This window comes from Hyperolius riggenbachi, chromosome 7 (genome assembly GCF_040937935.1).
Source record: "Hyperolius riggenbachi isolate aHypRig1 chromosome 7, aHypRig1.pri, whole genome shotgun sequence".
Taxonomy (NCBI): domain Eukaryota; kingdom Metazoa; phylum Chordata; class Amphibia; order Anura; family Hyperoliidae; genus Hyperolius; species Hyperolius riggenbachi.
This window is the reverse complement of record NC_090652.1, coordinates 311,620,919-311,634,630: the sequence shown is the minus strand read 5'-3', so window position 1 is coordinate 311,634,630 and position 13,712 is coordinate 311,620,919. Positions and strand designations below refer to the sequence as shown.

General features: G+C 44.9%; 2 protein-coding genes across 2 annotated transcripts; both read right to left on the bottom strand.

Moving 5' to 3' along the window:
- Nucleotides 1-1,617: 1,617 nt before the first annotated feature.
- Nucleotides 1,618-2,511, bottom strand: LOC137526205 (taste receptor type 2 member 40-like). The gene has a single exon (XM_068247423.1). It carries the CDS (start codon nucleotides 2,509-2,511, stop codon nucleotides 1,618-1,620), a length of 894 nt encoding a protein of 297 aa, XP_068103524.1.
- A 9,322-nt stretch (nucleotides 2,512-11,833) lies between these two features.
- On the bottom strand, nucleotides 11,834-12,715 carry LOC137526204 (taste receptor type 2 member 140-like). Its single transcript, XM_068247422.1, has one exon. It carries the CDS (start codon nucleotides 12,713-12,715, stop codon nucleotides 11,834-11,836), a length of 882 nt encoding a protein of 293 aa, XP_068103523.1.
- Between the last annotated feature and the right edge of the window lie 997 nt (nucleotides 12,716-13,712).

Here is a 13,712-nt window from a genome sequence, read left to right as displayed (position 1 = left end):
AGCCAGAGGTACCCTCAGTATTAAGTAGCTAGAGGTGCCCCCAAGTATTAGATAGCAAAAAAACCTCAGTATTGAGTAGCTAGAGGTGCCGCTGACTGAAGGGTGATCTGGTCAGTGGAATGCCGAGAGCTGGGTGAGTAACCTCTTATTTACCTGTCCTCAGGACTCTACATAGGTAAGACAGGAAGGAGTCGATCGGAGAGGGTAGCGAGCCGCCTTTCCAACATCACGCGCCTGTAGGCACGTGCCTACAGTGCCTTATGGTAAATCCAGCCCTGCATGTGACAGTGCAGAGGGTGTGGCTTACTGTATACAGAAGTCCCCTCTGCTGCTCTCTTCTTTCAGCTTGAATCGTCCGCGTTTGCTGAGCAACTCCGCCCCTCTCTTCAGTGGCATAGTGGAGGGGAGGAGCGGAGTTGCTCAGCAGACACGCCGATTGATTCAAGCTGAAAGAAGAGAGCAGCAGCACAGGGACTTCTGTATACAGTAAGCCGCCTCTGCACTGTCACATGTATATACAGAGGCTCGGACACATAAAGCAGATAGGAATGTGCTTTACCCGGACAGATCGGGGATTTGGGGGGAGGAAAGAAAGCGTGTGGCTGGGGAACACATGGGCCCCTCCACCTCGGGGCCCGGTCGCACGTGCGACCTCTGCGACCACGGGCCCTACGCCACTGGTTTTTATCTATAATAGTATGAATACAGCCCTTCTCTGTTAAGAAAACCTCACAAGTGACAATACTACTGTTTCCTATATTTATTTTCTTAAAAACCTATCCCTAAAGAATACCCTTCTCTTATAATACAGAGATGTAAGTCTTAAAGGAGTTATCCGGGCTATATAAAGAAAATAAACGCTACTTACCGGGGGTTTCCTCCAGCCCCAAGTTCTCAGGACCTCCCTCGCTGCACCTCTGCGCGCAGCCACTTGTCGGAGCTCCGTCACGGTCCCCGGCGATGACGTCAGAGTGACCTCCAGGCCGCGCTGTACTGCGCCTGCACGAGCGGCACTGTCAATCACCGCTACGTGGACCGGAGCGGACTGCGCAGGTGGTAGTATGAGCAGTCCGCTCCAGCCCACGTGGTGGTGGTGATTGATAGCGCCGCTCGCGCAGACGCAGTACAGAGCGACCTGGAGGTCACTCTGACGTCATCGCCAGGGCCCGGGACGGAGCTCCGGCGAACGGCTGTGCACAGAGGTGCGGCGAGGGAGGTCCTGGGAGCTTGGGGCTGGAGGAAGCCCCCGGTAAGTAGCGTTTATTTTCTTTATATAGCCCGGATAACTCCTTTAAGAAATCAGTGTGTTTATGTTTGTGAAAGATTACATAATAATCCACACATAGCTTGAAACAAAGTCTACAAACATGTGGAGTCCAGTAGGAGTAGAACATTTTTAATAGTTCATAGTATTACAATTCAAAATAAATCAGTGAGTAAGAGTAATGTTAACGTGTACATCTACTGAAAATGTTTTGTCCTTCAAAAGTTATAATTAGCAAAAAATTGTAATCTTTTTCTAACTACTATTTCTACTATAGTTAGCTTTCTGAATAATGACTTTGTCATGACAGTGGAGTGACTGGGCCCTCTCTGGGAGGAACGGTAAAATTCGGCTCAAGATGGAACAGCTTGACAAAACAATATTTTACGCAGCTTTGGATTCCCTAGGATCGATGTCATGGCTTGAACAGAGGTAAAAGAACTGATGAAGAAAGACTCAAATACTGAAAGCGTTGCATTTGGAGATGACTTTAGAAACATGGAACAGAGTGTCAGACAAAGTAATGTGTTAAGGATCAGTTGAAGAGTCATTGTCTTGGCTGCTCGGAGGAGACCTTGGATCTGTGGAGAGGAGGTGAAGTGGGCTACATTTTGTTGGACCCTCCACACTTGACCCAAGAGTGATGCTACACTGAGTCCAAGGCAGATGAGAGTGGCCAGGAATGGAAGACAACAGCCACACACCAAGTTAAAGACAATGAATGGGGCATTAATTTTGATTTGATAATTGCCACCTGATGGGCTAGTTGTCTCATTCAGAGAAAAGGATACATCTACTGTCCAGATAAATGGTAGATCTATAAAAACTACTCCCAGCATTGTCATAATGAGAACTGACACAATAGAGGAGGACAAGGTCTTCTTCAACTGTCGGAAGAAACGTTGAGAGTATTTGGACAATTTAAAAAAATAGTAGATGGAAAGCCAGCCGCTGTGCCAAAAACTGCCATAAATCAGAGAGAAATTACAAAAATATTCAAGAATGTAACATTTCTTAACAGATGTCAAGCAAAAGGCAGAAAAACTCAGCATGCCATTCACAGAGTAAGAACATTGCTGGACAATGTTGAGGAGAGCTGTAGAGAGGAGGATCTTATCACAGACACTGAAATGCCGGCTATTTGCCAAGTCTTTGAAATATACAGCAAGTATTGAGGAATTTAGGATGACACCAGGCAGCCAGGTCAGGACAATCAGAGTGATTTCTATAGCTTTCAGAATATCCATTTGAGTTGTCTGGTCTCTGAACCAGGATCAAGAATCAGACCAGACAGAATGAAGAGTATCACAGCTACTTTACAGGTTGCTCATTGTACGGCTGATACACTAGATGAACCATGCAAATCTCGGCTATATGGAATTACTCTGCTATAAAAGCATATCAATCATATCACAATATGCAAAAAGAAAATGTTTTACATGAGAATTTGAAACAGTGACATGAATAGACAACTTCAAGATTTAAAGGGAGTCTGAAGCGAAACAATAGAGCCAATAGAGCCTCTTGTTCTCCTTACGCCCCCCATGTTCACCAGATGAGTCGTAGACAGGCTGCTCCTTGCTGCACATGTGCAAGCGCCCTCGCTTGTGCACTCGCACGTGCGCAGTACAGAGCCGCCAGTCTTTAAGAGCCTGAGTGCTTCCGAAGACTGCTGAAGTCTTCCGCGGTGGGAGATTAAAACAAAGAAGTCTGCAGGGTAAGAAGAACACTGAGAGGAGAATGGGAAGTCTCTATAGGACCCAGAGCCTTCCCTTTCCTTAGGTAAGTATCTTTTTGTTGTTGTTGTTCGGCTTCAGACTTACTTTAGGTGGATATTACTGTTGTTCTTGTCAGATGTAATTGTCAGGCAGGTCATAGGACTCAACTTGTGAGAAATAGGAATTATTTTTGGGGAATTTGGAAATACACTAGCACTGCTCCTGGGATTTTCTATATATTTCTTTCACAGTATCTCAGATGCACCTCAATGCCTTAAAGGATAACTGAAGAGAGAGGGATATGGAGGCTGCCATATTTATTACCTTTTAAGCAATACCAGTTGCCTGGCTGTCCTGCTGATCCTCTGCCTCTAATACTATTAGCCATAGCCCCTGAACAAGCATGCAGCAGATCAGGTGTTTCTGACAGTATTGTCAGATCTGACAAGATTAGCTGCATACTTGTTTCTGGTGTTATTCCGGACACTACTGCAGCCAAATAGACCAGCAGGGCTGCCGGGCTGTTTGCCATCTGTTTAAAGGGAAATAAATATGGCAGCCTCCGTATACCTCGTGTACGGAGGTTCCCCTTTAATGATGTCCAGTCACTTTTTTGGTATTTTTAATCCTTTTATACCTTCCTAGTGGTTCTCGGTCACCGTAAGCCTTCTGGCTGCTCTGTACGCTACAAATAGCTGTCAGATAATGTTTTTGTACTGCCCAGATGGGATAGAATTGAAATAAATGTACAGTATAACTTTTGTTTAAGAGCATTATTTATTTATTTGTAACTTAAAGGGCAACTGTAGCAAGAAGGCTAAGGAGACGGCCATAATTATTTCATTTCACCACTTAATGACAACTGGATGTATATATTTGTCCAGTGTAGTTGTGGAGATTGCACCACCAGTTTGTTACTAAATAAGGCACATGTGGTATCATTGAAACCGTGACGAGTTTTAGAATACATTTTGGTGGGTCTTAAAGCTTTGGACCCATGTCACATAAAAAATAAGTAGGAACAAACTCAATCCAACAAAAAAAGTAATTTTCAAGATTTTGATCAAACTTGGGAAAGTCTTAGCAAAACTACAAGAGACATATGTGTAACATTTTAACCATGGCAAGTAGTAGAATAGAGTTTAGAGAGTTTTAGGGTTGAGGCCCATGTCTTGTGTATTCTTTTTAGCCACAAACTGAATTAAAAGCAATTAAGGCCTCTATTACACCAAGACTTTGCATTTTAGGGGACGTTAAGGTCGCATAATGTGCCCCTAACGCAACGCATGGTGGTGTTGAAGTTGGACGTCAGATTGAGCCGTGTTATGCGGCTCTTGGTGCACCGTTTTCTTTCTATACTGGGAAGTCCGGATCTTTTCAATGATTCGAATGATTCGAATCGGATCATTGATAAGATCCGGATCTTTGAACCGAATCTTTGAATCGTTTTACTAGGGAAGCAGGAAGCAGGGGTGCAGCAGAGTGAGAGGTGCAGGAGAATGAGGGCACACTGAGGATGCTAATGGGGAAGAGAGAGATGCAGCAGGAAGATTGTGCTTGTGCACAGAAGCTGCAGTTCCTGTTTCTTCCCGACATCCACTGGGAACGTCCCCCCCCCTCCCTCACCTCGGGGCTCTACCCTCTGCACTCCCCTCCAGCTTAAATTACTGTCTGGGCAGCGGTGGGCAGTGTCTGGGCAGCGGCAGTTACATACCTTCCGTGTGCTCCAGTGTGCGTTCCTCTCTCTAGTTTATACAGGAAGTCGCGTCAGAGAGAGGAACGCACGCTGGAGCGCACTGAAGGTATGTAACTGCCGCTGGCCAGACACTGCCCACCGCTGCCCAGACAGTAACTTAAGCTGGAGGGGAGTGCAGAGGGGAGAGCCCCGAGGTGAGGGAGGGGGGGAATGTCCCCCCTCCTCGCTAAGTGTGGCCATAGCTTTCCCTTCATGCTGCAACCCCTCCAGCCCCCCAAAACAGCCCTGAGCAGGCCCCGGGGGAGCTGCTCAGAATTTCTGCAGGGGGGCCCGGTGGGGCCTAGTTACGCACCCTGCATTTGAGGCAATGATAGCCCGGTCCCCACCGAGGTGGCTGAAAGATGACTTCAGCAGCAGTCATACTTATAACCCATCAGATTCCTCTCCCTTGTCTAGTAAATATTCTCTCTCTAGCTGGGAGATACAGAAGCACACAACACTCAGATTGGTGGAAATGCATCTATATTCTTTATTTACAAACAGCCTATATATTCTCATAATGGGAAAAACCGGATCCAACTGGTGTGTGCATGTGGGTAATTTTTAACAATAGAACAGGTCCTTTAAGACAAAAGCTTATGTTTACTGTAAACACTGTTAAGGGGCACATACACTTTCCGATTTTTCTGCCGATATACAGCCGATTCGATCACTGTGATCAAATTGGCTGTGAAATCGTCGCGCAAACGCTGACGGAACGATCGATTTCCGTCCGAAATCGATCGTTCCTGACGATTCCCGTCGATCCGTCCGTGCGGAAGATTTCCCTCGATCGCCGGCGGGTCGGGAGTGCGTCGATAGCGGCATTCAAATGCCCGACGACCGACTTAATACAATACGCAATACATTACCTGATCCGGCGGGTGCATATACCCTGGTCTCCGCGGTCACTTCTCCGTGATGTGTTCCGGCTGGCTACTTCCAGTCCCGGCAGGAAGTTTAAACAGTAGAGCACCCTCTACTGTTTAAACTTTCCCGGACAGGAAGTTCAGTGAAGCTGCAGCCCCGGAGCCCAGAGCGGAGACGAGACAGCGGAGACCGGGGGATACGCGCCGACCGAATGAGGTAATGTACAGCTGGCCTGGAGCGGCGGCAGCGGCAGCTCCACAGATTGTGATCGGTTTCATGCTGAAATTGATTCACAATCTGTTTGCAGTAAAGGCAGCCATACGATCCCTCTCTGATCAGATTCGATCAGAGAGGGATCTATCTGTTGGTCGATCTGATGGCAAATCGAACAGTGTATGGCCACCTTTAGAGGTAGAATTGGTTGTTTACAACAATGCATGAAAGGTCTGACGAGTCTTCACATCTCTGTTAACCACTTGCCGACCACCCACTACCTATGGACGGCGGCAAAGTGGCACCCCCAGGACCGCCTAACGCCGATAAGCATTGGTACCTGGGGGACTGAAATACCAGGGATTGCGCGCATAGATGCGCACGCATCTGCCGGCAATAGGCTCCGCCCACCTGCAACATCAACCCGCTGGCCAATTAGCAGAGCTCAAAGCATATAATACGCTTTGTAATGTATACAAAGCATATTATACAGGCTGCCTCCTGCCCTGGTGATCCCAGTGATCGAGGGACCACCAGGGCAGGAGGCAGCCCCCCTAGTAAGCACCCAAGCACACTGATCCTGCCCCCGCCCCCTGATCACCCCCTCAGACCACTGTTTGCACCCAATCACCCCATAATCACCCATCAATCACCCCATGTCACTATCTGTCAATGCTACTTTTTAGATCAGGTCCTAAACTGCCCCCTGGGGGCTCCTGCTGTATACATCTATTCTCCCCTGTAATCACCCACTGATCACCTGTCAATCATCTGTCAATCACCCATCAATCACGCCCTGTCACCACCTGTCACTGGCACCCATTAGATCAGACCCTAACCTGCCCTTTGCGGGCACCTGATCACCCGCCCACACCCTCAGATTGCCCGCAGACCGGCCCTCAGATCACCTCCAAATTGAATTGTTTACATATGTTTTCCCCTTTAATCACCCACTGAGTGATCACCCATCAATCACCCATTAATCACCCCCTGTCACCACCTGTCACTGCTACCCATCAGATCAGACCCTAATCTGCCCCTTGCGGGCACCCAATTACCCGCCCACACCCTCAGATCACCCTCAGACCCCCCCCCTGATCACCTTGCCAGTGCATTGCTTGCATCTATTCTCCCCTCTAATCACACCCTGATCACCTTTCAATCACCCCGTCACCCTCTGTCACCACCTCTCACTGCTACCCATCAGATCAGACCCTAATCTGCCCCTTGCAGGCACCCAATTACCCGCCCACACCCTCAGATCACCCTCAGACCCCCCCCTGATCACCTTGCCAGTGCATTGCTTGCATCTATTCTCCCCTCTAATCACACCCTGATCACCTTTCAATCACCCCGTCACCCTCTGTCACCACCTCTCACTGCTACCCATCAGATCAGACCCTAATCTGCCCCTTGCGGGCACCCAAACACCCGCCCACACCCTCAGATCACCCTCAGACCACCCCTGATCACCTGATCACCTCCCCAGTGCATGATTTACATCTGTTCTCCCGTCTAATCCCCCACTGATCACCCATCAATCATCCCCTGCCACCACCTGTCACTGCTACCCATCGTACCCATCAGATCATACCCTCATCTTCCCCTTACGGGCACCCAATCACCCGCCCACACCCTCAGATCGCCCTCAACCCCCCCCCCCCCCCCCGATCACCTCGCCAGTGCATTGCTTGCATCTACTCTCCCCTCTAATCACACCCTGATCACCTATCAATCACCCCGCCACCCCCTGTCACCACCTGTCACTACTACCCATCAGATCAGACCCTAATCTGCCCCTTGAAGGTACCCAATTACCCGCCCACACCCTCAGATCACCCTCAGACCCCCCTGATCACCTCCCCAGTATATTGCTTGCATCTATTCCCCCCTCTAATCACTCCCTGAGACACCCATCAATCCTGTCACCACCTGTCACCCCTAGCACTCCTGTCCATCAGATCAGGCCCTAATCTGCCCCCTGCGGGCTTCTGATCACCCGGCCAAACCCTCACCCGCCCCACCGCAGTGACAGAATTTTTTTTCTGATCACTGCTGGTCTCTATGACTTAATTGTGGCTGAGACCAACCGTTATGCCACACAATACGCAACCACCAATCCAAGAAGCTACCATGCCCAGCCTTTTCGGTGGAAACCACTCCAAGTTTCCAAACGTAACATTTTGTGGGGCCTTCTCCTTAACATGGGTCTAGTCAAAAAGAATGTATTGCGGTCTTATTGGTCTACGCACCCAATACATCACATGCCCATATTCGCTGCTGCCATATCCAGGTCACGATTTGAGAACATCCTGCGCTTCCTGCACTTCAGTGCCAATACAACCTGTCATCTAAGAGGCCACCCTGCTTATGACCGGTTCTACAAAATTCGGTCCCTCATAGACCACCTGTCATCAAAATTTGCAGATGCTTATAACCCTGAACAGTCGTTTTGAGGTATTTGGTTTACAGACTACTCCTCACAGTTTTGGGCCCCTAAAATGCCAGGACAGTATAGGAACCCCAAGTGACCACATTTTAGAAAGAAGACACCCCAAGGTATTCCGTTAGGAGTATGATGAGTTCATAGAAGATTTTATTTTTTGTCACAAGTTGGTGGAAAATGACACTTTGTGAAAAAAAAACAATAAAAATCAATTTCCGCTAACTTGTGACAAAAAAATAACATCTTCTATGAACTCACCATACTCCTAATGGAATACCTTGGGGTGTCTTCTTTCTAAAATGGGGTCACTTGTGGGGTTCCTATACTGCCCTGGCATTTTAGGGGCCCTAAACCGTGAGAAGTAGTCTGGAAACCAAATGCCTCAAAATGACCTGTGAAATCCTAAAGGTACTCATAAAACTTTGGGCCCCATAGCGGACCTAGGCTGCAAAAAAGTGTCACACATGTGGTATCGCCGTACTCAGGAGAAGTAGTATAATGTTTTTTGGGGTGTATTTTTACACATACCCATGCTGGGTGGGAGAAATATCTCTGTAAATGGACAATTGTGTGTAAAAAAAAAAAAATCAAAAAATTGTCATTTACACAGATATTTCTCCCACCCAGCATGGGTATGTGTAAAAATACACCACAAGACACATAATACTACTTCTCCTGAGTATGGCAATACCACGTGTGACACTTTTTTGCAGCCTAGGTGCGCTAAGGGGCCCAAAGTCCTATGAGCACCTTTAGGCTTTACAGGGGTGCTTAAAATTTAGCACTCCCAAAATATCAGGATAGTAAATACACCCCACAAATGACCCCATTTTGGAATGTAGACACCCCAAAGTATTCAGAGAGGGGCATGGTAAGTCCGTGAAAGATTTCATCTTTTTTTTGTCACAAGTTAGCAGAAATGGAAACTTTTTTGTCACAAAGTGTCATTTTCCGCTAACTTGTGACAAAAATAAAATCTTCTATGAACTCACCATGCCTCTTAGTGAATACTTTGCTCTACGTAGCTCTACGTCCAGGAGGACAAAGTGGTTAAACAGAAGAAAATACGCCTTTTGGCATGGCTCACTCATGACCTCATCCCGATTAAGATGTTATGACCTCAACAAAGGGAACACCAGACATCCCAAGAATAATCCTGAATTTGAAACTGTTCTGTAAAGAGGAATGGTCAAAAATTACTCCTGACCGTTGTGCACGTCTGATCTGCAACTACAGGAAATGTTTGGTTGAAGTTATTTCTGCCAAAGGAGGTTCAACCAGTTATTAAATCCAAAGGTTCACATACCTTTTCCACCTGCACTGTGAATGTTTACATGGTGTGTTCAATAAAAACATGGAAACATTTAATTATTTGTGTAGTATTAGTTTAAGCAGGCTGTGGTTGTCTATTGTAAATGAAGATCAGATCACATTTTATGACCGATTTGTGCAGAAGCCCATATAATTCCAAAGGGTTCACATACTTTTTACTGCGACTGTAAATAATCACTGGTCTCTTCACCAGAGCTTCTCACAATTGTCCATTAACCGTTACCCCTAAAGTGCAGTGTACTACTTTGCTGCAAGTCACTACCAGTGCAACCTGCGTTACCTATTGCAGGCTTACATTGTTAGGGTGCTGCCCCCCACACTACTTGCGTAGCATGCCTTGAAGAGGAATTTGCACCCTGGATTGATCTTCATCTCAATCAGTAGCTGTCACCCCCTTTCCCATTAGTAATCTTTACCTTTTCTTGACTAACTCATCAGGGTCATTTGTATGGCTGATATTGTGGTGAAACCCCTCCCACAGGGTGATGTCATGACCATGGCCCTGACAGTTTGCTATCTGTGAACTTTGTTGCATTGTGGTAATTAATGGCTAACCCTGTTTTTTCAATAAACATCAGATCGGACATGTTAGAAAAATCATTATATTCGATCTAACGGAATAATCAAACAAAATTATCTAATCAAAAAAAATGATTTTTTTTTTTTTACCATGTATGGGCAGTCACCATCAGCCTGTCTAGTACATGTTGTTATATGCTCTTCTGACAAAATTTTGCGTTAGCAAACGCGTTCGCAAATTTTGCACCAAAGATTTGCAAACAGATTAATTAAAATAAAGAATCTTAAAAAAAGAAAAGAAAAAGTACAGTCAAAATTATTCAGAGTATTTTTTGCTTTAAGGTGGTTTAAGGGCATTTTATTATTTTGGTGTGAAAATATCATTAAGGAAAAACTAAGGGGAAAAAGTGAAATGAATAAGGGCCAATAGCTCATATCCAATTAAAATTTTCCAGGGTTTTCTCCCAGAAAATCGTTTTTTATCTTACAGTATCTACAAAATAACTTTTTTAGCACTCATCAAATGAAACACCGCAAAATGATTTATAAAGTATAAATACATACACTGTTTTTTTTACAATAAGTTAAATTTGAAGAGTTCCTCTTTAGGGTTATTCATTTCTTAATATGAAATCCTCACTTGTTAGAGTACTACTATTCCTATATTTATTTTCATAAAAACAAGTTTCTAAGACATACCCTTTCCTTAATGATACAGAGATGAAAGTCTTAAAGAGAGTCATCTGAAGCGTCAATTAAAATACAAAAAAACCCCCCAGATACTTACCTAAAGAGAGGGAAAGCTCTGGGTCCTAACGAGCCTTCCAGTTCTCCTCCTGGTGTCCGTGTTCCCCCGCAGGCTCCCCCATTAACAGACCATGACCAAAAGGGTCGGGGCTGCTCTCTTCCAGGTTGGGGAGACTTCGACAGCCCTCAGAAGCACTCAGACTTCCGAAGACGGGCCGCTCTGTACTGCTCATGCGCGAGTGCCCTCTCACACACACTCACGCATGTGCAGTACAGAGCCGTTGGTCTTCAGAAGTCTCCCCCGGCAGGAGATACAAACAGAGGAGCCTGCGGGAGACCCGAGGACACCAGGAGGAGAACGGTAGGGTTCATTAGGACCCAGAGCCTTCCCTCTCCTTAGGTAAGTATCTGTTTTTTATTTTAATTGATGCTTCAGATCCGCTTTAAGAAATCAGTGTGTGTGTTTGCAAATGATTACATAGTAAGTCCATAATTTGAAACATCAAATGCAAATACGCAGAGTTTAGTAGGGGAAAAACGTTTTTTAATAGTTTATAGCATTACTACATTAAATATAATTAAATAAATCACTGAGTAAGAGTAATAAATGTTCACATTTATAGCTACTGAAAATATTTTATCCTTTAAAAGTTATCATCAGCAAAACATTTTAATGCTTTTTTAACTTTGTTTCTAGTTAGCATTTTATGTTAATGACCCTTTGAACTCTCCTGCAGTAAAACCTTATCTGAAGCGGTCTCTCGCTGTTTCTTTGATGTTTAAGTTCTTCAGAAAACAGAACTGTCTTTGACTCAAGTTAGGGGAAGAGCTTAGAGAAGCTGTTTTGCATAGATAACTGAAGTTTCTTAACTCTTCCTGTACTGGAAAACAATATGAGACTTATTTCTTTGCTACTAATGTTTCATTTCTTAGCTGTACTACACATACAACTCATTATCTCATAAGTTGTTTTTCGTTTAACGTTAGCGTTAACAAAATAATCTCTTACGTAGTTTTGGATTTCCCAGTATGAAAGTCATGGCTTTAGCAGATGGAAAGGCCAGGATGATTAATGTGTGAATGATCCCTGAAAGCTTTGACTCTGGAGACGATATTAAAAACTTGGAGCTAACTGCCAGACAGAGTACTGAATTAAGGATCAATTGTAGAGTCATTGTCCTGGCCGCACGAAGGAGACCTTGGATCTGTGGAGGAGAGGTGAAGCGGGATGAATTTTGTTGGACCCTCCACACTTGACCCAAGAGTGATGCTACACTGAGTCCAATACAGATGAGAGTTGCCAGGAATGGAAGACAACAGCAACACACCAAGTTAAAGACAAAGAAAGGGAAATTCATTGAGGTTTGGGAATAGCTACCTGATTGGTTGTTTGTCTTATTCAGGGAAAACGATACATCTGTTGTCCAGATAAATGGTACATTTAGAAAAACTACTCCCAGCAATGTCATAATGAGAATTGGCACAATAGAGGAGGACAAGGTTTTCTTCAGCTGTAGGAAGAAACGGTTTGAGTATTTGACCAATTTCAAGAAGTAGTAGATGGACAGCCAAGTGCTGTACCAAAAACTGCCATAAATGAGGGAGCAATTACTGATGAATATAGGCATGTACATTTCCTTAGCAGATAGCAAGTGAAGCGGGAGATAACTGAGAAGCCCGTTTACAGAGTTGGAGCATTGCTGGACAATGTTGAGGAGGGCTGTAGAGAGGAAGATCTTATCACAGACACTGAAATGTCGGCTATCTGCCCAGTCTCTGAAATATAAAGCAACTATTGAGGAATTCAGCATGATACCTGTGATTGAGGAAATGACAATCAGAGTGATGTCTATAGCTGTTGGCATTGCCATTTCAGTTGTCTGGTTGTTGAAGCAGGATCAAGCCTAGGACCAGACACATTAGTGTCCAGCGAGGAATATCACAGCTACTGTACAGGTTGCTCATTGTATGGCTGATACAACAGCTGAACAATTCAAATCACATCATATGGAATTACTCTGCTACAGGCACATCTATCATATCACAATATGCAAAAGGAAAATGTTTTACATGAGAAACAGCGACATGAATTGACACATTCGAGTCTGAAGTGGATTTTAGTTCTCTTCAAATTATTTCACATTAAAGAGAATCTGTATTGTTAAAATCACACGAAAGTAAACATACCAGTGCGTTAGGGGACATCTCCTATTACCCTCTGTCACAATTTCGCCGATCCCCGCCGCATTAAAAGTGGTTAAAAACAGTTTTAAAAAGTTTGTTTATAAACAAACAAAATGGCCACCAAAACAGGAAGTAGGTTGATGTACAGTATGTCCACACATAGAAAATACATCCATACACAAGCAGGCTGTATACAGCATTCCTTTTGAATCTCAAGAGATCATTTGTGTGTTTCTTTCCCCCTGTATCTCTCATGCACTGAAGTTTCAGGCTGATCTTTTCTTCCTGCAAACAGCTTTGCCCTTGTCTGTAATTCCTCAGTATGTGAAAGCCCAGCCAGCTCAGAGGACGATTTATCCAGCTTGTAAAAGATAAGAGAGAAGAGAGAAGCTGCTCTAATCTAAATAACACACAGGCAGTGGGGGGCCTGGAAGGGGGAGTTCATAGCAGAACCACAACACTGAAGAACTTGGCAGCCTTCCAGACACAGGCTGACAAGTCTGACAAGAGAGAGATACGTTGATTTATTACAGAGACTGTGATAGTACAAAGTGCTGCAGTAAGCCAGAACACATTAGAATAGCTTTTGGAACTTGTAGGATGATAAAAAACAGGATGCAATTTTTGTTACGGAGTTTAAAGAGAATCTGTACTGTGAACATTTTACATAAATAAACTTACCAG

Coding starts and splice junctions, on each gene's coding strand:
- LOC137526205 (XM_068247423.1), bottom strand. CDS start 2,511: ATGGATATTCTGAAAGCTATAGAAATCACTCTGATTGTCCTGACCTGG.
- LOC137526204 (XM_068247422.1), bottom strand. CDS start 12,715: ATGGCAATGCCAACAGCTATAGACATCACTCTGATTGTCATTTCCTCA.